The 24,396-nt window shown below is 46.7% G+C and overlaps 1 protein-coding gene across 1 annotated transcript in view; it reads left to right on the forward strand.

The window, feature by feature from the left end:
* Positions 1-24,396, forward strand: part of NCAM1 (neural cell adhesion molecule 1) — a 362,723-nt gene that overhangs the window by 281,633 nt on the left and 56,694 nt on the right. The window contains exons 2-7 of the mRNA XM_055423033.2: positions 9,780-9,854; positions 11,513-11,731; positions 14,085-14,228; positions 14,625-14,762; positions 15,853-15,970; positions 16,392-16,558. Coding sequence (XP_055279008.2) covers positions 9,780-9,854; positions 11,513-11,731; positions 14,085-14,228; positions 14,625-14,762; positions 15,853-15,970; positions 16,392-16,558 — 861 coding nt within the window. The remainder of the gene's footprint in view (positions 1-9,779; positions 9,855-11,512; positions 11,732-14,084; positions 14,229-14,624; positions 14,763-15,852; positions 15,971-16,391; positions 16,559-24,396) is intronic.

The raw sequence follows: 24,396 nt of genomic DNA on the forward strand, positions 1-24,396 counted from the left end.
CCATCTATTTCCCATGAAGTGATGTGTAATACATTCTCTTCCTTAGTATAATTTTATAATATCAACTCTATTGGGCTTCCTGATGGCCCAGTGGTAAAGAACCTGCCTGCCAGTGAAGGAGACACAGGTTCAATTCCTGGGTCTGGAAGATCACTTGAAGAAGAAAATGGCAACCCACTCCAGTAATCTTGCCTGGAAAATGCCATAGACAGAGGAGCCTGGAGGGCTACAGTCCATGGGGTTACAAAGAGTCAGTCATGACGTAGCAAGTGAGCCTGCACACACACATCAACTGTATTATCATATTACATAGAAAGCTTAAGAATTCTGAAGTTATATTCCCCTTTCTCACACCTCCCCCCATCACTCTGGAAGAGTCCTGAGGTTTGAGGAGATTAAAGAGAATTTTCATCAGGAATTCTCATTGCATCACTTTTGTAATGAAACATTGTACAGTTTTGGTGGCTATATTAAATTGATAGGCGTGGGAAACCCACTTGGTATACGAGTGAAGTTGAGTTTGGTTTAGAAAAATCTGTGTCTTACTTTCAACTTGTCTATATAGTTTGTCTTCGTATAGAAGTTCTGGTTTCTCCATTCAAAAGGCATTAAGTGTTAAACCATAGAGCCGCCACCACCCCCATCACCCCCAAGAGCCTTCTTCTCTTCCTCCTCCAGTCTTGAGCTCTGCTCTTGCAAGTCTGCTGAGTGCTGGTATTGTCAGCCAGGGAAGGCCACCGCTTTCTTGAGGGCTTCCTTCTCTCTCTAGGCTGGCTGACATACTGGGGGAAGCCAGGGACCCAGGGTCCTGTGGGGACTGCACACAGAGGGTTTCCCAAGGGTTTGGTTATAAACTTATCTCAGTTGGCTTAGAAACCCCAGGTAGATTATTTTGATGTAAATGGAAATTACATAGTATTCTCAGCGTTTACATCGATGGGACCCTAACTAGGACTGGCAGCCCTGAGTATGACTCCTGGATGATTTTGGTTGCTGCTGTGAACCCACTTTAGACAGCGAGGATGCTTCCAGTGGCAATCAGAAGATGGCCTGCCATTATGATGCTAGTATACAGAAAGTGAAGTCGCTCAGTTGTGTCTGACTCTTTGTGACCCCATAGCCTACCAGGATCCTCCGTCCATGGGATTTTCCAGGCAAGAGTACTGGAGTGGGGCGCCATTTCCTTCTCCAGAGGATCTTCCCGACCCAGGGATCGAACCCGGGTCTCCCGCAGTGTAGGCAGACGCTTTACCCTCTGAGCCACCAGGGAAGCCCAGTATACAGAACCAGATGCCACAGTGTGTAAGAACGTGTGTTTTATAGCTCCTTTAAACTGACATATAACTCTTGTGCTGAGTTTGAAAGTAAAACAGCCTACCTCGTTTTCTTCCACTCAGCTGCTGTCAACAGGAGCTCAAGCCAGAATTGTAGACTCACGTGTCAAGGATGTGACATGCGAGTCCTTTGTCATCCTCAATTGTTTATTTGTTTTTCTCTCCCAAAATGAGATAAATGTACCTATGTCCAGCTGTTGCTTCCAGCAACAGCAGTCTGACAAGTTGAATTATTCTGTTCATACACACACACACTGTCTTATCTAGTGGATCTTGTATGTATGATACATACACATAGATAAAAATATAGGAGCTTCCCTGGTGGTCCAGTGGTTTAGAATCTGCCTTGCAATGCAAGGGACACCAGTTTGATCCCTGGTCCGAGAAGATCCCGCATGCTGCAAGGCAGCTAAGCCTGTGTGTCACAACTACTGAGCCAGCACTGCAGAGCCCATAAGCTGCAACTACTGAAGCCCACACACCTAGAGCCTCGGCTCCCCAACGAGAGAGGCCACTGAAATTAGAAGTCCCCACCTGACAGTGAAGAATAGCCCTCACTGGCTGCAACTGGATAAATTTTAACACACACACACACACATCCCTTAATAGACTTTGGACAGTTGAATGCAGTAGTCAAAAGAGGTTCCTGCTATCTCATTCTTATTACCAGCATTATAGGGTATTTTGTTTAGTGTGTGTGTGAGTGATGTCAAAGTACTGTCATGTATGTACTATCATTTAAAGCACAACCAACATAGCCTGACCTTGTGTTTGAAACTTTACATACCTTTCTAAATCATCTCAACATCCCCATGAGATCAACCAAGTTGTTATGGCCATTTACAAATATGGAGAACAGGTTCTGAGATTCTCCTGAGAATTCAGGATTACTACGTATCAGAGTTGGAATTTGGACCCCAGCCTCTTTGACTCCATATTCTGACTTCCTAACCACGACTCTTTCCTGACTGTTTAATTCTCATGAGAGTCCAACAACACAAATTCAACTTTATCATCATCCCTATTTTACAGATGAGAAAACTGAGGTAAAATGATTTGGCTAACATGCCTACATTATTGGTTTTCTGGCTTTGATTGGATTCAGTCATCTTTTATACCAGTGAAGTTCTGACAGGCAAGATAAATATCTTAAAGTAATGCAGAGCATGGAATCGGTCCACCTGACCACCACATGGCTCATTTGGAAGGTTACTTTATCTAAAACCGTAAAGGTAAACATAACTTTTTGCAAAAATAGTAATCAAAATAATTTCCTTGGAAAGGGTTATTGATAGAGGCTTATTAAGAATACACAACGAATATTAAATGTGTATCAGGTGCCAGAGACTATTCTACACGTATTAATTCATTTTATCTCTCCAACAGCCCTCTGATAAGTGTTCTGTTAGTCCCCATTTAGCAGATAAGGAAACACGCTCCAAGAGGTTAAATAACTTGGCCAGGCTTACACTGCTAAGCACTGAGGGTTGGCCCAGAGTCCACAGCCTTCCCCACTCTGCAGGATCGCCGTGTTAGTCTCGGTTTTGTGTTCGTTGAGTTTCTTTCATTTATCCGTGAAGTCACCCTCTTATCTCCCCTTGTGTACTTTGATGACCATGAGGCAGACTGTCTAGGCACATGGGGATACCTTGGTTATTACACTCCTATTCTGACATCTGAATTTCCCACAGGTCCATCATATGAAAGACACTTTAGCATAGTTTGAAAAGTGAAAAAATAAATCTCCTTTAGTGGTTAAGTACAGTGCTATTTAAGACTCATTTCTAGAACAATAGCTGACAAAATAAATGTAGAACTAGACTTTGATGCCTTGTTTCAAAAGTTCTTGCTGCTGCTGCTGCTGCTAAGTCGCTTCAGTCGTGTCTGACTCTGTGCGACCCCATAGACAGCAGCTGACCAAAAGTCCTTAGCCTTTATTAAATAGGTTCTGGAAGATCTCTTTGAAACATAGTCACTAATCAGATTCATCCCCTGTCATTCACCCATCTCTTAATTGATGATCAGGGCATGCTCCTCAGGTGTGCCTACCTTGGCCCTGGGCCTGCCGCAACTCTGCAGTTTGTCTTTCTCAGGAGCCAATGTCTTATAATCACTTAACAAGAAAGTACTGTTGGTCAGTCATGGGAGAGACCTGGGCTCACTTGCTGCTTTCAGCTCCTACTTCCTCAAGCGCATAAGATTCTGAAAAGAACAATACAATTAAACTGGTGCAAGAAGTTGCTAACTCAGGTGAAAATTACGGACTCTGTTTTGAAATCAGAATTTTTTTTCCTGTTGTTTTGCTTAGGAAGATCCCACCTCTTCTGATAAGTGCCTGAGCACATTTTAGAACTGAAATTTCAGTTCCCTTTTCTTTAGCAACTAAGACCTTATAGCTTGCTTCTGCGAGGGAGTTTGAAATCACAGAATTCCTCTTTCAACCTGAGGCTGTTTGCTAAACAAGTTGTCATATCTTTCAGAACAAGACATCCATTTTTAAAAGACATTTAGGTATAAAACACATTTTAAAACATATGCATCTCTCACAGGGTTATTTTATTTTCTAAATGAGATGTGGAGAAGGGACTCATTCCATTCTCAAGACAAGCTTTTTCTGTCTGTTCGCAAGGGATAGAGCAGGGTGGGAGAAATGGCTGGGGCTTTGGATGTCATTTGGCCGGGGTTTGAATCTTGATCCATCATTACTATTACTTAGGGCTCTGAGCCTCCACTTCCCCATCTGTAAAATGGGAATTTTAATGCTATAGTTGGGTTTCCCAGGTGGCGCAGTGGTAAAGAATCCACCTGCCAATGCAGGAGACACAAGAGGCATGGGTTTGATCCCTGGGTTGGGAAGATTCCCCTGGAGTAGGAAATAGCAACCCACTCCAGTATTCTTGCCTGGAGAATCCCATGGACAGAGAAACCTGGAAGGCTACAGTCCAGGGGGTAGCAAGGAGTTGAACACAACTTAGCGACTGAACACACACACACACACACACACACACACACACACACACACACACACACTGCCGTGGTTATGTGTGAACAGAGAGGCCAGTTACAACACAACTTAGCGACTGAACACACACACACACACACACACACACACACACTGCCGTGGTTATGTGTGAACAGAGAGGCCAGTTACAATTTAGCTGCCGTGGTTATGTGTGAACAGAGAGGCCAGTACACAACTTAGCGACTGAACACACACACACACACACACACACACACACACACACACACACACACACGTGGTTATGTGTGAACAGAGAGGCCAGTACACAACTTAGCGACTGAACACACACACACACACACACACACACACACACACACACACACTGCCGTGGTTATGTGTGAACAGAGAGGCCAGTTACAATTAACCGGAGTAGACATGATGACAGCAACTTGATTGTTTCCAGCCCATAGTTTAGAAAGAGCAAATGATAACTTAGGTAATAATAGTAATGAGGCCATTAGGAAGCCAACAAAAGATTAATGATAGCTGTGGAGTGTAGGGAGAAAGGCTGGAGTCTTGAAATTAGACGACTTTTAATCTTGACTTTACTACTTACTAGCTGAGTTGCCCTGGGCAGGTTATTTCATTTCTCTCAGGTTTGATTCTCTCTTTTGTAGAATGAGGACAATCCTGTTGGCCTTTTTATATCTCAGAACTCTCAGGAGTCTCAGGGGAAATAACAAAGTGTGTTTTGTAAACCAGAAAGTTTGAACCAGCTTCCTGAGGCCTTGGTCCTTGGTCGGGGGGTGCAGGGATGGGTTCTTTTTTTTTTTTTCAGTATTTGTTTTTAATTGAAGGATAACCGCTTTACAATACTGTGTTGGTTTCTGCCATACATCAACATGAATCAGCCATAGGTACACCTATGTCCCCTCCCTCTGGGAACTCCCTCCCACCCCATTGCAGCCCTCCAGGTTGTCACAAATCCCCGCTGTGCGTTCCCTGGCTGGCTGTTTCACATGTGGTAGCGTCCATGTTTCCATGCCGGTCTCATCCCACCCTCTCCCTCCCCAACTGCCACATCCACAGTCTGTTCTCTGTGCCCTGCAGATAGGTTCATCACACCCTCTTTCTGAATTCCCTGTGTGTGTTCATATAGATTTGTTTTCTCTCTGACTCACTTCACCCTGTGTCATAGGCTCTAGGTTCATCTGCTTCGTTAGAAGTGACTCACACACGTCCCTTTTTCTATCTGAGTAATATTCCATTATATACGTACTGCAGCTGCTTTGTCCATTCATCTGTCGATGAGCATCTAGGTTGTTCCCACGTCCTCGCTGGTGTGGATAGTGCTGTGATGGGCACATGTGTCTTTTTCAATTATGGTTTCCTTGGTGTTTGTGGGGTATATGTTGGGTTATATGGTAGTTTTATTCCTAATTTTCTGAGGAATCTCCATACTGTCTTCCATAATGGGAGGACACTGACAGCCTACCCCAGGGTCCCAGCCATTCCAGCCACCTGTATCTTTGCTTGTATCCCAGCCAGTCCAGCATGTATCTTTGGATGCATCTAAGCTAAAGCTGAAACTCCAATACTTTGGCCACCTCATGTGACGAGTTGACTCACTGGAAAAGACTCTGATGCCGGGAAAGGTTGGGGGCGGGAGGAGAAGGGGACGACAGAGAATGAGATGGGTGGATGGCATCACCAACTCTGTGGACATGAGTTTGAGTGAACTCCGGGAGTTGGTGATGGACAGGGAGGCCTGGCGTGCTGTGATTCATGGGGTCACGGAGAGTCGGACACGACTGAGTGACTGAACTGAACTGAAGATGACTAGATAACACACCATGTTTCTGCAGAGAATGTTTCTGCAAAGCAAAAAATGAGATACTTTTTCTGGGAGAAATGTTTTCATAGTTCCTCTAAAGGGTCTGAGTGAGGCCTGGTGAGGAAATTTCAGTTATATTTGCAACTGGAGAAAGGTGAACGTCAAGACAGGAATTTTTATTTGGAACAGTGAGAAGATGAATACCGTAAGAAAGGAAAAGGCCACAAGAAGTGGAGGGAAGGAGTTTGGGACTTGGAGCAGGATTTCCACTCACTGTTATTAAATCTAATAATTCATGGTTTTGCATTTGGGGGAGAATAATCAGCCATTGTGCTCCAGTGGAAAACATTCAAGCGTTGAGTTTCCAGAGAGTCTGGGCTTCCTCTGGCCTGGCTTTGACTGGTGTCTAGAAGGAGAAATCACTGTCTTCTCCATGTGTGCAAAAGGGCAGGCGTCTGAATGGATATCTCTTCTTTAAAAAATGTCTGTGATGATAAATGTGTGCCTGGGATCTGGGGGAGCTGGGAATTCCTTGGTAATGCTCATTTCTCATTTCTATCCATGGCCCAGAGATAGATACCGGCCATATTCAAGGATGGAAACTCTTCAGCCTTGCGGTGTTCTCCTGCCCCTTGAGAGTCATGTTCTGTTTGAAAAGGGCTGAAAAAAATGAAGGCTGCTCTTTCACTTGGGATAAGAAAATCCTTCTCAAAGCAATAAGGGCTCTGTGAGACTAACAGGATCCATATGTTGAAGCTGGCTGCTAATACATAGCATATGGGCCAGTGCACTTTCCAAGCTAGAAATATGCCTCTAATTTGCCAAAGAATGTCCCAGTAAACTCCAGAAAGGACCATTACTTTGGCGACGGGCGGCTGAAGCTCAGCTTCTGGGCTTCATAGGCCTGTTGTTCTGTGGAGTATGAGCCACAGATAGGGATTAAAAAGGCCCAGGTGGCCTTAAGATGTGTGGCACTGGCTTATAGCCCTTTCCTATAGGGCCCTGTGCTTCCCCAATGTATCATGCACTTGGTCTCTTCTGTTAAGGGATGTGCATCCAATTGTTTGTTAAGCAGAGTGGAAACATTTTATCTTCTACTGGCAGAGACAGCATTATGTAATGGAAAGAACACTTACCTGGGAACCAGGTGGCCTGGACTCTGGGGCCATGCTGGCCCTCACTAGACATGACCCTAGGGAAGTCACTTTACCTCTCTTTTCTTTTTTTAATTAAAAAAAAATTGTTTTTTTTTAATATTTATTTGTTTGGCTACGTTGGGTCTTAGTTGCAGCATGCACGATCTTTCATTGTGGCGCTCAGGGTCTCTAGCTGTGGCCTGAGGGCTTAGTTGGTCCGACACGTGTAGGATCTCAGTTCCCCAGCCAGGGATCAAACCCATGTCCCTTGCATTGCAACACAGATTCTTAACCACTGGACGACCAGGGAAGTCCCTACCGCTCTTTTCTGACCAGAAAATGAGGAGGGTGGGACATGGTGATGGTTGGGACCCCTCCTGCTCAGGTCCATCCAGAGTCCATCCAGAGGAGAGTGATGGAAGAAAGCAGTCACAACCAGGCACACCTGCCCCCCCCACCCCAGTGCTGTGGCCCCCACATTATAATCCACTGTAGTGTGGAACAGGTCGCCAGCCCAGGTTCGATGCATGAGACAGGGGTGCTCAGGGCTGGTGCACTGGGATGACCCTGAGGGATGGGATAGGGAGGGAGGTGGGAGTGGGGTTCGGGATGAGGAACACATGTACACCCGGGGCAGATTCATGTCGATGTATGGCAAAAACCACTACAACATTGTAAAGTAATTGGCCTCCAATTAAAATGAATAAATTAATTTTAAAAAAATTTTTTTAAAAATCCATTGTAGCGCTGCATACTGCAGGCGAAATTCAGGAAAGGTAGGGGGAAGACCTTTCATTGCTCTCAGGAAGAATTCCATCCTGGGTCTCAAATGAGTAATCGGAAGCAAACCAACTGCTGAGAGACAGGCGGCCCCTCCATTCCTATCATATTTCTTCTGAGCTGGCATTTGGAAGGCTCTGGATTCCTGCTTCATATTCTCAGAGTGGCGCGCTCAGCATCCTCGCCCAGCCTGTTCCTGAGGTCTCACTCCTCCCCATCCCTTTCCTGTCCCACCAAACCATGCCTTTCCCTGCAGCCTCCGTGGGCTGCTTTGTCCATGGGATGGCAAGGAAGGCTGTGCCCCTGGTGGATATGTTGCCCCACGCTCCCCCTTGCCCACCCCAGGCGGGCCCTTTGATCCCTGTGTTTCACTAAGTACAACCGTGGTTGCTTCATCGAATGAGCACAGACTGGGACCCACAACGGCTCTGCCTGCAAGCCCGTCACCATGGCAACGAGTATTCCCTCTGCTCTACTGTGCAGAGAAAATGGCTGTGAAAAGGAAGGGCTTGCTGAGTCTCTATTACTCGGTCTGCTTTGTCCAGGCCCCTCCTTCATACCGGCTTGCATTCAACCAAATGTCCATTAGCCTTTAGCTTGCTGATTTACTTTACTTATGAGGAGGAAAGGCAGAATGAAGTTGGATCCCAGTGAATAATAGCACTTCTCCTACCCTCCGAATACATTTTCATGAGCAATGGTTATCTGACTTAAGCAGATAATCGAGGAACCAGGTGAATATAGGAATCCATGAGATCCGGTGCAATGTGTTTTGTCTTAATGGGTGGAGTGGACTGATAGAGCATGCGTGCGGGCATAGCTAAGTTGCTTTAGTCATGTCCACATCTTTGCAACCCTGTGGACTACAGCCCACCAGGCTCCTCTTCCCATGGGAGTCTCCAGGCAAGAATACTGGAGTGGGTTTCATGCCCTCCTCCAGGGGGATCTTCCTGGCCCAGAGATTGAACCCATGTCTCTTATGTCTCCTGCATTGGGAGGCAGGCTCTTTACCACTATTACCACCTGGGAAGCTGGATAGAGCCTATGGGTATTCAAATCGAGTGTAGCGTAGTAGCCAAGGGATGTAGGGAGACCACAGGGAAGAGACTCCAGCACTGCAGAAGAGTGATTGACTGATCGGGGTGACCATGTTTGATCGCTGTCTCCTCTGACGCAAAGAGATGGATTGGTCCTATAGTCACGAAGTAGGTGAGCATTTGTTTGGCATCCCCTCCCCCAACACCAGGTTGGATCTTCACGTCGAATCCTTTGTGGTGATTAAGCTCTATGGTGTGGGGAAGTGGCAGGAAGCCCTGTACAGGGTTGTGGACAGCAGGCTTCCCTCTGAACACAGCTGTGGGGACCCTTCAGGTTGATGGTCCACGTGGAACTAGCTGGGCTGCTGTTCCCATGAACGAAGTGCTGCTGTTTGGAAGCAGGACCCTAATTCTTCTCAAGGGGTCAGGAACATTTAGGGCAGAGTTCATCCCAGGTCTTCTGGGCGGCCTGCTCCATCTGATAGAGGACAGCAGTTGCACATGAAATGACCTGGACCGTGTCCATTCCTGGCTTTGGCGTGAGGAACTCTGATGACACGTTCTCAAAACCCAAACAACCTCCTCTCTTCGCTCTTTCTGGAAGTGGGCAAGGAGACTGCATTTTCTAATGAAAGCTCTGGTTTCTGTCTCAAAACTGCGAATGTGCATTTAAACTTGACTTTTTGTCTTTTTCAGTTTCTCTGCAAGTGGATATTGTTCCCAGTCAAGGGGAAATCAGCGTGGGAGAGTCCAAATTCTTCCTGTGCCAAGGCAAGTACCACCATCACCCTGCGTCTCAGGAAACCCACCCTGCAGGGCAGAGGTCACAGCTGCGTCTGCTGGGCTGATGGTGTGCCTGGAATCTCAGTTCACCCTGTGACCTGAGAGCCAGGGAAGTGCTCAGACCATCTCCCTTCCCCTCACCAAGTTTGCCCCAGTACAGTGAAATGTGCCCTTGGACGGGTGATGGAGGGGATCGAGGGATTTCCTTGGGAAAGTCAGCACAGCCCCCAGACCCCTGCTTTGGGTGCCTCCAGAGTTCTGTGAATGACACTGGAGAGCAGGTCTGCTTCAGAACGAATGCTGCAGTGGGTCAGTGTCTGGATTATTAGAATCTCCCAGAGAAGGAAAATACAAGAAGCCCTAAAACGTGCCTGAAAGAAAACAGTGCCAGCATCTCTTTTGTGGTGAGGACAGGTGTCCTGGGTTTTCCAGCTCTCCAGTAAATTCCAATATTCTGTCCCATTGCCCGCACCAGAGCTCAGAATTTGTCGAACCTGGTGTCCTTGTCTTTTGTTTAGAAAACATGCCCCATTTCCACAGCTCAGCTAATTATCAGGAAATGTCCTGCGGAGGAAAGGCTTCCTGTGAGGTTCTGGAGTCTCTGTATGTGACATGCCTGGGATTTGGAACATGAAAGGACCAGGAAAGAGCTGAGCTAGGTGTAAGCTGACATCCAGCAAGCTGCTTTCAGCAGGGAGGGGTTTGAAATGCTGTCACGATTTGCACAGGATGAGGCAGCTCGTGGCCACTGGATGTCTTCCCTCCAGCTTTGCCTTCATTACAGCCATTGAAACGAGCCAGAGATGCAGCCGTGGAGCCCACAGCGCATCTTGCAAAGAGCGATATTTGTTGAAAACATGATGGGCCCTGAAAGGAGGGCTGCTCCATTTCTACACTAAGCATCTGTGCCAGGCGGTGGGGTGGGGGTGCGGGCGGGGGAAGGACGCTGGGCAGAGAGGACACTGTGCAAGACCCGTCCAGGATCCCGGAGCCCATGTTATGGCTCAGTGTCTGGACAGCGCAGCAGCAGCAGCATCCTAGCCTCTGAGCTGCCTGGGGAAGGGATGATGGGCGATGTTGGCTGCCTTCTTTGAAGCATTTCAACAGATGTGTTTGCCTGTCTGAGGCCAGGGGTTGCTGAAACACCAGTTTGTGCAGGCAGATGGTGGAGCAAAAGTGGTTGAAATTTATACTCAGAGACTAGCCGGTATCTCATCTTCTATATAGGAGACCATCATCTAAGCCCTCGAAAACAAGCTGATGAGTTGACTAACCAACTAGCGCTTGAGCTCAGATCCTGGATACGAATTCCCTTTGCCCCCCATTCTGCGAGGCTATAAGCTACTAGTTCAGTGCCTGCACACAGTAGGTCCTCAACAAATATCTCTTCCCTCACTAGGGATAGGCCCACTATTAGAAATATCAGCACCAATATTTGTTGAGTTCTTTCCAAATATCAACACATAGCAATTAAATGGAGAAGTGACCAACATGAATGGTCACACACAGGCGCGCACACACCTCCCACCTAGTTATCAAACCTGATGAGCTCTTCCTCAGTAGCTCTTATCAACGACCTACTATTTCCTGGAGGTGTCTTTGTCTTTTCAGCATCAGTGGTTTGAAAATTATCTCTCCCTCTTTAGTGGCTGGAGATGCCAAAGATAAAGACATCTCCTGGTTCTCCCCTAATGGAGAGAAGCTCACCCCAAACCAGCAGCGGATCTCGGTGGTATGGAACGATGACTCCTCTTCCACCCTCACCATCTACAACGCCAACATCGATGATGCTGGCATCTACAAGTGCGTGGTCACGGCGGAGGATGGCACCGAGTCAGAGGCCACGGTCAACGTGAAGATCTTCCGTAAGACCCCCTTCCTTCTCCTTCTGTATTCCCTGACCTCTCCTTTGGCCAGGAAGACAGCATGGGTGGCAGAGAGTGGGGTGGAACAGAGGGCTTGACCGGGCCTCTTTTCTACTTTTCTCTAGGTCTTTTCTGCGTCAAGATAAGAGCTCCAGTGTGGGTTCTTTTGCTTGGTTTTGGTGGAGTTTTGTTGGGGGGGGTGGGGGCCTACTGGTTTCAAGCTAAATTTATTATTTCATGAGGTACTCTATACAAGGGATTTCCAGGTGGTGCTAGTGGTAAGGAATCTGCCTGCCAATGCAGGAGATGTAAGAGACTTGGGTCTGATTCCTGGGTCAGGAAGATTCCCTGGCATGGCAGCCCACTCCAGGATTCTTGCCTAGAGAATCCCATGGACAGAGGAGCCTGGCGGGTTACAGTCCACAGAGTCACAGAGTCAGACACGACTGAAGCAACCTAGCACACGCGCACACACTCTATACAAATAAGATTTTTACCAGGGAGTTGCGTAGTGGTCCAGTGGTTAAGAATCCACCTGCCAATGCAGGGGACGTGGGTTCGTTCCCTGGTAGGGGAAGATGCCACATGCTGCAGAGCAGCTTGGCCTATGAGCCACAGCTGCTGAAGCCTGCACACTCGAAACCCTGTTCAATTCAGTTCAGTTCAGTCGCTCTTTGCCACCCCATGTGCTACAGCATGCCTGGCCTCCCTGTCCAACACCAACTCCCGGAGCCCACCCAAACCCATGTCCATTGAGTCGGTGATGCCATCCAGCCATCTCATCCTCTGTCATCTCCTTCTGCTCCTGCCCTCAATCTTACCCAGCATCAGGGTCTTTTCCAACGAGTCCTCTGCAACAAAAGGAGCCACCACAATGAGAAGCCCATACACCGCAACTAGAGTGTAGCCCCGGCAGCAGCAAAGACCCAGCAGCCAACAATAAATAAAAACTAAAGGAAAAATTTTTAAGTATTTTATCAGTATGTTTTCTAAACACTTGTTAGAAAACATACTGATAAAATATTTTTAAACTTTTCCTTTAGTTTTTATTTGTTATATGTTAATGCCTTTTTAACACATGTGTAGGTTACATGGGGATTTGTATTTTTTTAATTTACTTTTTTATTGGCATATAGTTGCTTTACACTTTTGTGTTCGTTTCTGCTGTACCGCAAAGTGAATCAGCCTCGGGTGTACATATATCCTCTCTTCCATCCGGTGTGATTTTAACTGATCCTTGGCCAACGCTAGACTCACAGCTGTGTCCGTGCTGGCCACAGCTACCTCACCCCGGCCTCGACTCTCTAAATTCACGTTACACTATTCCCAGAGGGTGTGTGTTCCCCTCGCCCTTCCCCAAGTGTTGACTGTTTTACACCTCAGTTTATCCCCTCTTATTTCACTCTTCCCTGCTGGCTGCTGCTGCTAAGTCGCTTCGGTCGTGTCCGACTCTAGGCGACCCCATGGATGGCAGCCTACAAGGTTTCCCCGTCCCTGGGATTCTCCAGGCAAGAACACTGGAGTGGGTTGCCATTTCCTTCTCCAATGCATGAAAGTGAAAACTGAAAGTGAAGTCGCTCAGTCGTGTCCAACTCTTAGCGACCCCGTGGACTGCAGCCCACCAGGCTCCTCCACCCATGGGATTTTCCAGGCAAGAGTGCTGGAGTGGGTTGCCATTGCCGTCTCCATCCCTCTGGCAGTGGAGTGCCAAGGCTCAGTGCGGGGGGAGGGGTTATTATCTGAACACTCTGTGCCACTCGGAGCAGGTGGTTCCCATTGCCACTGAAACCAATCTAAAGATGGCGTCTCATTATCTGTTATCATGCGTCTGTCCTGTTGGCCAGGGTAGTGGTGGGTGACCGCTAATGGAACAGTATTGATGGCCACAGTATTTATTGCCATAAGCCTGCCTTTCCTGTTCTAGTCTTCAAAATTCTCTCTACCATAGATAGGCTAGGGTTGCGGTGTCAGACAGACTAGGGGACAGAGAAAGGACTGATGGCTCCTACTATTCATTGTAGAGTAGATGTCCCAGCAGTTCATTCTACCTGTGAGTTGCGTTCCATTAGCTCCATCCACATGGTAAAGACACAACTCTCCCTCTGTAGACCCTTTTCTGCACAGAGTGTCATAAATTTAGCACTCTGAATAGACATTAATTGCCAAACCTGGCTGAACATATTCCTCTTCTTATGCCATCTGCTTTGCCTGCATGTTTGGCCAAGTGATGGGTGGACCTTGTTGGGTACCGCTGCATATATGGACTCGAATCCAAGTGGTAAGGCACCAGTGAAAAGGGATTTTTGAGAGAGAACCACTGTTTTCCCTCACTCTCCTCTTGTCCCTTTTTCAGAGAAGCTCATGTTCAAGAACGCGCCAACCCCACAGGAGTTCAGGGAGGGAGAAGATGCTGTGATCGTGTGTGATGTGGTCAGCTCTCTCCCCCCAACCATCATCTGGAAGCACAAAGGCCGAGATGTTATCCTGAAAAAAGATGGTGAGACCGAGCAGCCGCCCCTTCCCCTGGCCCACCAAACCCCTTAGGGTTTCCACCTCCGCCAGCTACTGAGGCTCCTACCCCAGACTCAGACTCCAGTGTCCCAGAGCTGCATGCCATTTCCAGCTTAGCGGTTGCATGTCTATAGCTTGTATATTCAGGGACTTGACTTTCTCTCCAAAGAAAAATACCGATGTCCAGCAGACTTCTGCTCTTGGCTCTATGTCGGAGCCAGGGACATATTATCTTATTTCAGCTTAAAGCCCCTCCCCACTCCCAGCCCTCCACCCACTCCCATGAGAACGAAGGTAGGAAAAAGGCAAGGCTCAATGCCCTGCCTGCAGGTTCCCGTCCTCTAACTGATCCTGGGACAAACCTGCCTCTTGTCTTTTCTAGTCCGATTCATAGTCCTGGCCAACAACTACCTCCAGATCCGGGGCATCAAGAAAACCGATGAGGGCACTTACCGCTGTGAGGGCAGGATCCTGGCCCGCGGGGAGATCAACTTCAAGGACATTCAGGTCATTGTGAATGGTAAGGAGACCTGGCCTTCCTGCTCTCTCCACAGCTCCCACCTTGGCTCATCCACATTAGCTGAGTCCACGCCTTCCCTTAGCCCACCCCATCCTCTGCCTTGTTCATTTGTTTGTTTTTAAAGACACTCGCCTTTTGGGTCTCCCTCAACTATGGGGACTTCCAGTACAGTTCTGGAATGTCCTTCATTATCTCGCAACACTAGAAATTTGCCCCGTGCTTCCTAATAAATTCTTCCTCATCCTTCACTGTCCTTGATGTTACTGTAATGGTGTAGTCCGTCTCCTGGTTTACTGTTCAGAGAAAATTTTATCATCAGTTCAGGCCTCAGAATAGTCAGAATCATAGTCTATCCATGGGTTTATTAATCTTAATTTGCAGTGTCAAATAAACACACCCGTGGAATCGATCTGACATTCATAAGATGTTTAGAGGACATTATAATGTCGGTACTAAGAAAATAAGTAAATCATGGTTGAATTGTTTTGGATAGTGATATGTATTTTTTGCCAAACTCTGTCTCTCATTCTTTTGGTAAAAACCAGTTTGTGCACAGAGTTGTTTAGGACAATCCAAGAGAAATGTCACTCTTTGGTGAGCTAGTGCATTTCACATTGGTATTAACCATTTAATCACTGGGAACCAAAATTTTCAACTTTTTCCAGTATCAAGAGCCCCGCTTTAAATGTCAAGTTCTCCCAATCATGGTAGTTGTTAAGATGGGTATGCATTGATTGAGAAAATATATAATGATAAATAGCTACTATAAATTGAACACCACTTTAAAATAAGGAAAACATTAATATAGCTTCTAAATCTGCATTATTGAAAAGCAATATTATTACATGTTGTTATACATAGTACTAAGTACTGTTGGGAAACACTAATGCATGCTTTTGGGTGAATTATTTATCCAGTTTACAGTAATTGTTTAGTGCACACCTGCATTTAGACCCCTTACACTAAAGCTTTGCAGTTACCCAAGACCCCCGACCCTCTGACCTGGGGTCCCCCAAAAGTGCCTCTTCTCCAGGCCACCGAGCCCTTTCAAGTTTTCCCAGCCACCCCTGACGGCCATTCTTTGCTTTAGTGCCACCCACCGTCCAGGCCAGACAGAGCATAGTGAATGCCACCGCCAACCTCGGCCAGTCCGTCACCCTCGTGTGCAACGCCGAAGGCTTCCCAGAGCCCACCATGAGCTGGACAAAGTAAGAAACGGGCTTGCGCCTTTATCACCAACTAGTGCAGGAGACCTGGCAGGGCCTACTCTGTTGGGGTTTCAAGGGGATGGGGTGGGAAGCTGGGAACCGTCAGCTCCGAGGGCAGAGTGGACTCTTCCAGTGAGGTCCACTTGCCTTGTGTGTGCGTTGGATTCCTCCATTTTCAGTTTGTGGGGCAGAATCAGAGAGCCTCTTTGGAGTTTTGGAGGATGCCATTTTCAGCCCTTAGGCAGAATCGGAGATTGGTTAAAGGAATCACACAGAAAGAAATGCAATCGAACGTCTTCACTTTCTGTGCAAGTTCAGTCTTGCGCATGCGTTCGCTCTGCGTTTTATAGAGACAAACTAAAAATCAACCTCTTAGCTCTGTCGTCAAAATCACGGCCCTTCCCGTTTCTGTGCCCGGCAGGGACGGGGAGCAGATAGAGAATGAGGAGGACGAGAAGTACCTGTTCAGCGACGACAGCTCCGAGCTGACCATCAGGAGGGTGGACAAGAACGACGAGGCTGAGTACGTCTGCATTGCCGAGAACAAGGCGGGCGAGCAGGACGCGTCCATCCACCTCAAGGTCTTCGGTAAGGATGGTGCAGTCAGGGCCACTGCCCTGCCACGGTTTCTCTGACCACATGCCGTCCATCAGCAAGACCCTGTCCACTCGGCCTGGGAAACTGCCCCCAGAGCAGCCGCTTCTCTCTAGCTCCCACCGCCTCAGCCCGAGGCCAGGCCATCTTGGTCCTCACCTGGTCAATGAGACCGCCTCCCAGCTGATCCCCCGGCTCCCCACTGTCCCCATCATCAGCCTCCCCCACTCACAGTAGCTGAAACGACCTTACTTGCCGCTCCTCTGTTTCAAATCCTCCAGTGGCTTCCTGGTAGAGGCATAAAATCCGGACTCCTCTTTGGGGGCAAGACACTGTATCTGAGCTCGCTCTGACTTCCTCCCTGACCACATCATCCCTCCACACTTACATCTCTGCAGCCCCGGAAGTCCCCTTCCTCTCCCTCAGACACACTAAGCGTGTTCTCTGTCTCAGGGACGTTGCTCCAGGTGCTTCTTCCGCTTGAAATCTCGGTCTTCCGGATCCCCTGCAAGCTGCGCTCTGCTCATCCATTGTCCAGATCTCAGCGCATCCTTCAGATCACCTTCTCAGTGGACCCTGCCCTCCCTGCTCTGACCCACGCGGCTCCCTCATCACTGCCCCCACCCATTCCACTGACCTCTTCCTCAGTGCCCTTCTCCCTGCCTGAACTGATCTCCTTTGCTTGCTGGTTTGGGGGATTGCTTTTCCTGCGTCCACTAAGCATGCGAGCTCCACGATGGCACAGCACCAGCTGCCTTATACATCACTTTATCTCTGGCACTCCAGACAGTGCCAGACTCCATAAGTGGGAAAAAAAAAAAGTGAAAATGTTACTCGCTCAGTCTTGTCTGACTCTTTGTAACCCCGTGGACTGTAGCCCTCCAGACTCCTCTGTCCATGGAATTCTCCAGAGAAGAGTACTGGAGTGGGTAGCCATTCGCTTCTCCAGGGGATCTTCCCAACCCAGGGATTGAGCGTGGGTCTCCTGAATTGCAGGCAGATTCCTTACCGTCTGAGCCACCGGAGAAGCCCATGATAAATAGGCCCTTGTTCAGTGTTAGTGACCAAGGGGCTGCCTCTGTCTCCCCTTCTTCCTTCCCTGACCTGTGTGAAGCAGAATTATAAAAGTCATGAAAAGAAACTATATCTCTACTCACTTTGTCTCTATAAACTCAGTTAACTTCCATTCATTCAGAGCTGAAATGCATTTTGACCTGACTTTGAAAAACGAATTTGTGGTGGAGAGATATTTAACCTAGTGACTTTCCGCTCTGTCTGCTCATCTTTTTTAAAAACACAGATAAGGGAATCCAGTGTAGATGGTGCTGCCAGAGTACAGACACTGCAGAGACATCCCTGATGCGTGCAGCTTGCTGGTGGTTATAGAGCCTGTGCCTGGGGAACCTTGCCTAGGACTCGCTTGTTTAGCTTAATAAGCAGAATGCATTGATGTTTGTAAACACAGACCTTTGAAAACCAAGCATTTCTGCTATCCTGGATGAATCCTGCTTATTCATTAATGACAGTTGGACTTAGAAACAGGTTATCAGTTGGGTCGAAATTAACTGAGCATACTTGAAAGTGCAGCTATATTTTTTAGAAAATATTCTTGACAGTGTTTTCTCTGATTTTGGCTAGTTTACCTCAGACTCTGATTTTAAGTTTTCCTAGATGAAAGACAGGTGCATTTGTTAATATATTCCTTCATTTCACAATTTTTAAACTGGAGTATAATTCCTTTGCAATGTTGTGCTACTTTCTGCTGTACAACAGCAAGAACCAGCTATATGTAGACATACATCCCCTCCCTCTTGCGCTTCCCTCTCCCACCTCATCCCATCACTCTAGGTCATCGCAGAGCACTGAGCTGAGCTCCCTGTGCTATAAAGTGCTCCCACTAGCTATCTATTTTACACATGATAGTGTATATATGTTGGTCCTAATCTTCCAATTTGCCCCACCCTGTGTCCACATGGCTTTTCTCTATATCTGCGTCTGTATTCCTGCCCGGAAAATAGGTTCATCAGTGCCATCTTTCTAGATTCTATATATATGCGTTAATGTACAATATTTGTTTTTTCCTTCTGAGTTACTTCACTGTGTATGACAGGCTCTAGGTCCATCCACATCACTGCAAATAATCCAATTTCATTCCTTTTCGTTGCTGAGTGATACTCCACTGTATGAATGTACCACATCATCTTTATCCATCTGTCAGTAGACACTTAGGTTGCTCCCGTGTCCTGGCTATTTTAAATAGTGTTGCGATGAACTTCGGGGAACATGTGTCTCTTTGATTTGTGGTTTTCTTAGTCACTCTGATTTTAAGTTTTTCTCAGTGAAAGACAGATGCATCTGTTCACGTATTCCTTCATTTCATAATTATTTACTGAGCACCCTTGTTGCTGGACAGAGGGGCTACAGAAATGAGTAAGATAAGGTCTTTTGACCCCAAGAAGCACAAAGAGGGAGATAAATATATAAGCCTATGTGAAAGTGAAATAGCTCAGTCATGTCCAACTCTTTGCGACCCCATGGACTGTAGCCCACCAGGCTCTTCCCTCCATGGGATTCTCCAGGCAAGAATATTGGAATGGGTTGCCATTTCCTTCTCCAGGGTATCTTCCCAACCCAGGGATCGAACCCAGGTCTCCCGCATTGCAGGCAGACACTTTAACCTCTGAGCCACCAGGGAAGCCCCTATATAAGCCTTCAAATTATAGTAAATGGTGTTGGTTAGCAACATCTGAGTACCTGCCGTAAGTCCAGCCATTGCCAAGGTTGCAAAGATGAATAACATACACTCTGTTTTCATCAGTGGGTTCATAGGCTAACACAGATAATCATAAAATTTTTAATGACAACCCATTATAATGACTTCATAATAACAGTATCCCTTATGATTATAAAGTGGGAAGTGACAAGTAGATTCAAGGGATTAGATCTGATAGACAGAGTGCCTGAAGAACTATGGACAGAGGTTCGTAAGATTGTACAGGAGTCAGTGATAACCATCTCCAAGGAAAAGAAATGCAAAAAGGGAAAACGGCTATCTGAAGAGGCCTTACAAAGAGCTGAGTAAAGAAGAGAAGCGAAAAGCAAAGGAGAAAAGGAAACATACCCATCTGAATGCAGAGTTCCAAAGACTAGCAAGGAGAGATAAGAAAGCCTTCCTCAGCGATCAATGCAAAGAAATAGAGGAAAACAATAGAATGGGAAAGACTAGAGAGCTCTTCAAGAAAGTTAGCGATACCAAGGGAACGTTTCATGCAAAGATGGGCACAATAAAGGACAGAAATGATATGGACCTGACAGAAGCAGAACATATTAAGAAGAGATAGCAAGAATACACAGAAGAACTATACAAAAAGATTTTAATGACCCAGATAACCACAACAGTGTGATCACTCACCCAGAGCCAGGCATCTTGGAATGCAAAGTCAAGTGGGCCTTAGGAAGCATCACTGCGAACAAAGACAGGGGAGATGATGGAATTCCAGTATGCCAGCACATTTGGAAAACAGCAGTGGCCACAGGACTAAAAGGTCAGTTTTCAGTCCAGTCCCAAAGAAAGGCAACACCAAAGAATGTTCAAACTACCTCACAGTTGCACTCATGCTAGCAAAGTAATGCTCAAAATTCTCCAAGTTAGGCCTCAACAGTATATGAACCGAGAACTTCCACATGTTCAAGCTGGTTTTAGAAAAGGCAGAGGAACCAGAGATCAAATTGCCAACATCCGTTGGATCGTTGAAAAAGCAAGAGAATGCCAGAAAAACATCTACTTCTGCTTTATTGACTATGCCAAAGCCTTTGACTATGTGGATCACAAGAAACTGTGTAAAATTCTTTAAGAGACAAGAATACCAGGCCACCATACTTGCCTCCTAAGAAAGCTGTATTCAGGTCAAGAAGCAACAGTTAGAACCAGACATGAAGCAGTGGACTGGTTCCAAACTGGGAAAGAGTATGTCAAGGCTGTATATTGTCACCCTGCTTATTTAACTTCTCTGCAAAAAGTTCATGCAAAATGCCAGGCTAAATAAAGCACAAGCTGGAATCAAGATTGCCAGGAGAAATATCAATAACCTCAGAAATGTAGACACCACCTTTATGGCAGAAAGCGAAGAGGAACTAAAGAGCCTCTTGATGAAGGTGAAAGAGGAGAGTGTAAAAGTTGGTTTAAAACTCAACATTCAGAAAACTAAGATCCTGGCATCCAGTCCTATCACTTCATGGCAAATAGATGGGGAAACAATGGAAACAGTGATTTTGGGGGGACTCCAAAATCTCTGCAGATGATGACTGCAGCCATGAAATTAAAAGACGCTTGCTCCTTGGAAGAAAAACTATGTCCAACCTAGACAGCATGTTAAAAAGCAGAGACATTACTTTGCTGACAAAGGTCTGTCTAGTCAAAGCTATGACTTTTCCAGTAGTCATGTGTGGGTGTGAAAGTTGGACCATAAAGAAGGGTGAGCGCCAAAGAATTGGTGCCTTTGAACTGTGATGTTGGAGAAGACTCTTGAGAGTCCCTTGGACAGCAAGGTGATCAAACCAGTCCATCCTAAAGGAAATAAACCCTGAATATTCATCGAAAGGACTGATGGCTGAAGCTGAAGCTCCAATACTATGCACCTGACTGGAAGAGTTGACTAATTGGAAAAGACCCTGATGCTGGGAAAGATTGAAGGCAGGAGGAGAAAGGGACAACAGAGGATGAGATGGTTGGATGGAATCACCAACTCGATGGACATGAGTTTCAGCAAACTCCAGGAGATGGAGAAGGACAGGGAAGCCTGGCATGCATCCATGGGGTCGCAAAAATTTGGGCACAATACAGCGACTGAACATTAACAACAAATAGCAATATGCACAGTGCTCTACAGGAAAAGATTTGTTGTCTGGTCCTGTGTGACAACAGTTAGGGAAGTCTTCAAAGATGGTAATGCGTTTCCCAAGTGGGAGTTTCCCAGACGCAGGAGGGGTGGACAAGCCTTTCAAGCCATACTGCACAGGCACCGAGGCTTGAAGAGCCCGTGTGCTGTAGGTGAACTCCTTGTGGATGGGGACTGTGTCCGCTCTAATCACAGACCTACCCTCAGCGTCAACATCAGTGTCAGCATCCTCAGTGGAACATCAGCTGGCAGAAAAGAGACACCAGTGTTTGAATAAATGAGGGGATCGTAATTCGCTTTATAGGAACGAAGCATCATCTATCTATATGGCAGGGAGATGAATGTGGAAACGTAATCATTTGTCTTTAAGAAATTCCTTCAGATAGCAGCCCCATAAGGTAATAATAATAATAGTACCCAACACAAAGTGAGCACACATAATGTGCCTGGCACTGTGAGAGGTACTATCCATAAATGAGCTCTTTGAACCTCATCACAATCCTACAAAGGAGGAAATTGAGCACAGAGTGATTAGGTGTCCTACGCAAGGAACCAGGACTCAAATCCAAGCTTTCGTGTCCATTCTCTGGGCTAGCAATGGTGATCACTCCTCCACGAAACCCAGTTTAGCACGTATTCATCAGACCTCCGTATGAAGCGACTCTGCCTTCACCTCCACGGCTCACGTGATTTCCCTGTGGCCATACACTCAGTTCTAACTCGGCTAGTCAAGGACAGATCTTCGCTTCTGTTCCAGGCCTCTCCGGCGGTGATGGCTGCCCCGGGAAGGAGGAGTGGGCAGTGTCAAGAGCCGTGTGAGGCCATGCTAGAGGGAAGAGGGTGGGTAAGGTCCAGGGAAGGAGGGAGGGAGGCAGAACAGATAGGATGCAGGAGCTGTGGCAGAGCGCAATTTGTCTTTCCACCCTCATCCCTCCCCACGGGCTCCCTCCTGCATCACACCCACACTCACGTACTCACACTCGCTCACACACACACACTCACCCCACTACCACAGTTCTTCCCCACGACTACAGCTGAGAGAATGTTTGTTCGGCAGCCCAGTAGAGCAAACAAAGAAATGTGAGGGACTCCTGCAGAGACAAGTTAAGAGAATCAGAGTGCTAGCTTACGGTGAACGGTATAGGATTCATGATCTCCGAAGAAGATTTAACTTCAGGACCAGGGACCAGGCTTGATCACTCAAGAGCTTTTGTGTAGCAGAGTTTCATTAAAGTACAACAAGGGACAGAGAAAGCTCCTGACATCAACATCAGAAGTGGGATGGAGCGTGCCCCCCTTGCTAGTGTCAGCAAGGGAGTTATGTGCTGTTTTAATTAGTTATTACAATAAATCAAAAGAATGTCTCAAGGTTGTAAAGATCTTCCTAGTCCCACTCCCATAATTTACACTTTAAGATAACAGGATTAGCCAGAAGGTTTTCAGGAAGGAGAAACTGTCCTCAAGCAGGATCAACTGTTGTTATATAATCCTTAGTACAGGGTTGAAACTGAGTTGTTTGTTGTGTAATCATCGGTTCCAGGCTTAAAGAAAAAAAGGTTTTATGTGACGAAGACTAAGGAATGTAGAGAAAAAAAACATGTTTGTTCTTTCCTCCTCCTTGAGAATTCCAGACCCCTATCTCTGCTTTGAGAGCCCCAGACCCCTTTCTCCTTCCCGGGGACCCCAGACTTCCTATCAACTTGCCTAGGAATTGACTCTTTCAATAGACGTGTATATCTAATCCGTATTAGATGTGGACATGAATTTGAGCAAACTCCGGGAGATCGTGGAGGACAGAGGAGCCTGGTGGGTTACAGTCCATGGTGTCTCAAAGAGTCAGACACTCAGTGACTGAACAGTAATAGCACTGGAAGTCTAATCCAGGTCCATACTCCTCTGCAGCATCCTGAGCACAGTTCGCGTGGCCTCCTTGGAGTAACCTGGTCCCCATATATGCCCTCCTTTCTCTCTTTATCCCACATTCTTGATCTCCTTTCTCTCCTCCTCTTTCCAGCCTCTCCCAGGGGTTAAGGAGATCAGTGCCAGGACCTGGGACCCAGGTGAGGTGGGGCTGACTAGGTAGAACTTCATCTTTCTCCAGCCCCTTTCTCCCTCTCCTTGGCCTTCTGGCTAGCCCTCAGGGACCAGCATTAGGGGAGATATGGAGTAGGTTTCCAAGAAGCAGCAGAGTCACAGTGGTGAGGTACAAGAGGAACGAAGCCTGCAGCTTAGACAGTGAAGACATGTGAACTGTGGCTTCAAGAAGGGCTGGCAATGAGTGTGCAAGGGATGTATCTAAATTAAGGACTACCGTAATTGTCCTAAGCAATACCACTTTTTCCTAAGAAAGGGACATGTTATAGCATGCGCTGCCCTACTTATCAACCAGAAGTTCTTTTAACTAAGCCCATCCCACCTTCCTTTAAACTTGGCCGTGCACTACTGTATGAATTTGAATATAAAGCAAATGCAGTTCTTTCAAAAATTATCCATACTTCAAATTTATTTATCATTTGTTTGTTTATCTAGCCTGGCTTTTTTCTCTGTTAGTGAAATAAGTTACATTTGTGCAGTGCTGTCTTTTCGATGGAAGGTTTAGCGATTGCAGAGTATAATTGTTTTAAATTGGGAAAATTCAATTTTCTCTAATGTTTTAACATTTAAACTCAGCCGTGAATGCCTGCGCTTTCTTGCATTACCCAGAACATTTGGAAAATGAACTCATCTCAACTCATCTTCTTCCCCAGCCACTCCCCAGCCCCCAGCAGGTCACCCACCACATTTCCTTACTCAAGTTAATGCTAGCAGAGCCCTCCAAGATGCTCAGAATCTCATGAGTCATTTGGTCCTCTCATCCCTCCTTTGGATTCTCCCCATCTCTACTTAAACTCCATTCACTTCCACTTCCTGCAAAGCTTTCCTTCAGCATCTCTC

This window comes from Moschus berezovskii, chromosome 14 (genome assembly GCF_049115385.1).
Source record: "Moschus berezovskii isolate FMDL1 chromosome 14, NW_MosBer_1.0, whole genome shotgun sequence".
Taxonomy (NCBI): Eukaryota; Metazoa; Chordata; class Mammalia; order Artiodactyla; family Moschidae; genus Moschus; species Moschus berezovskii.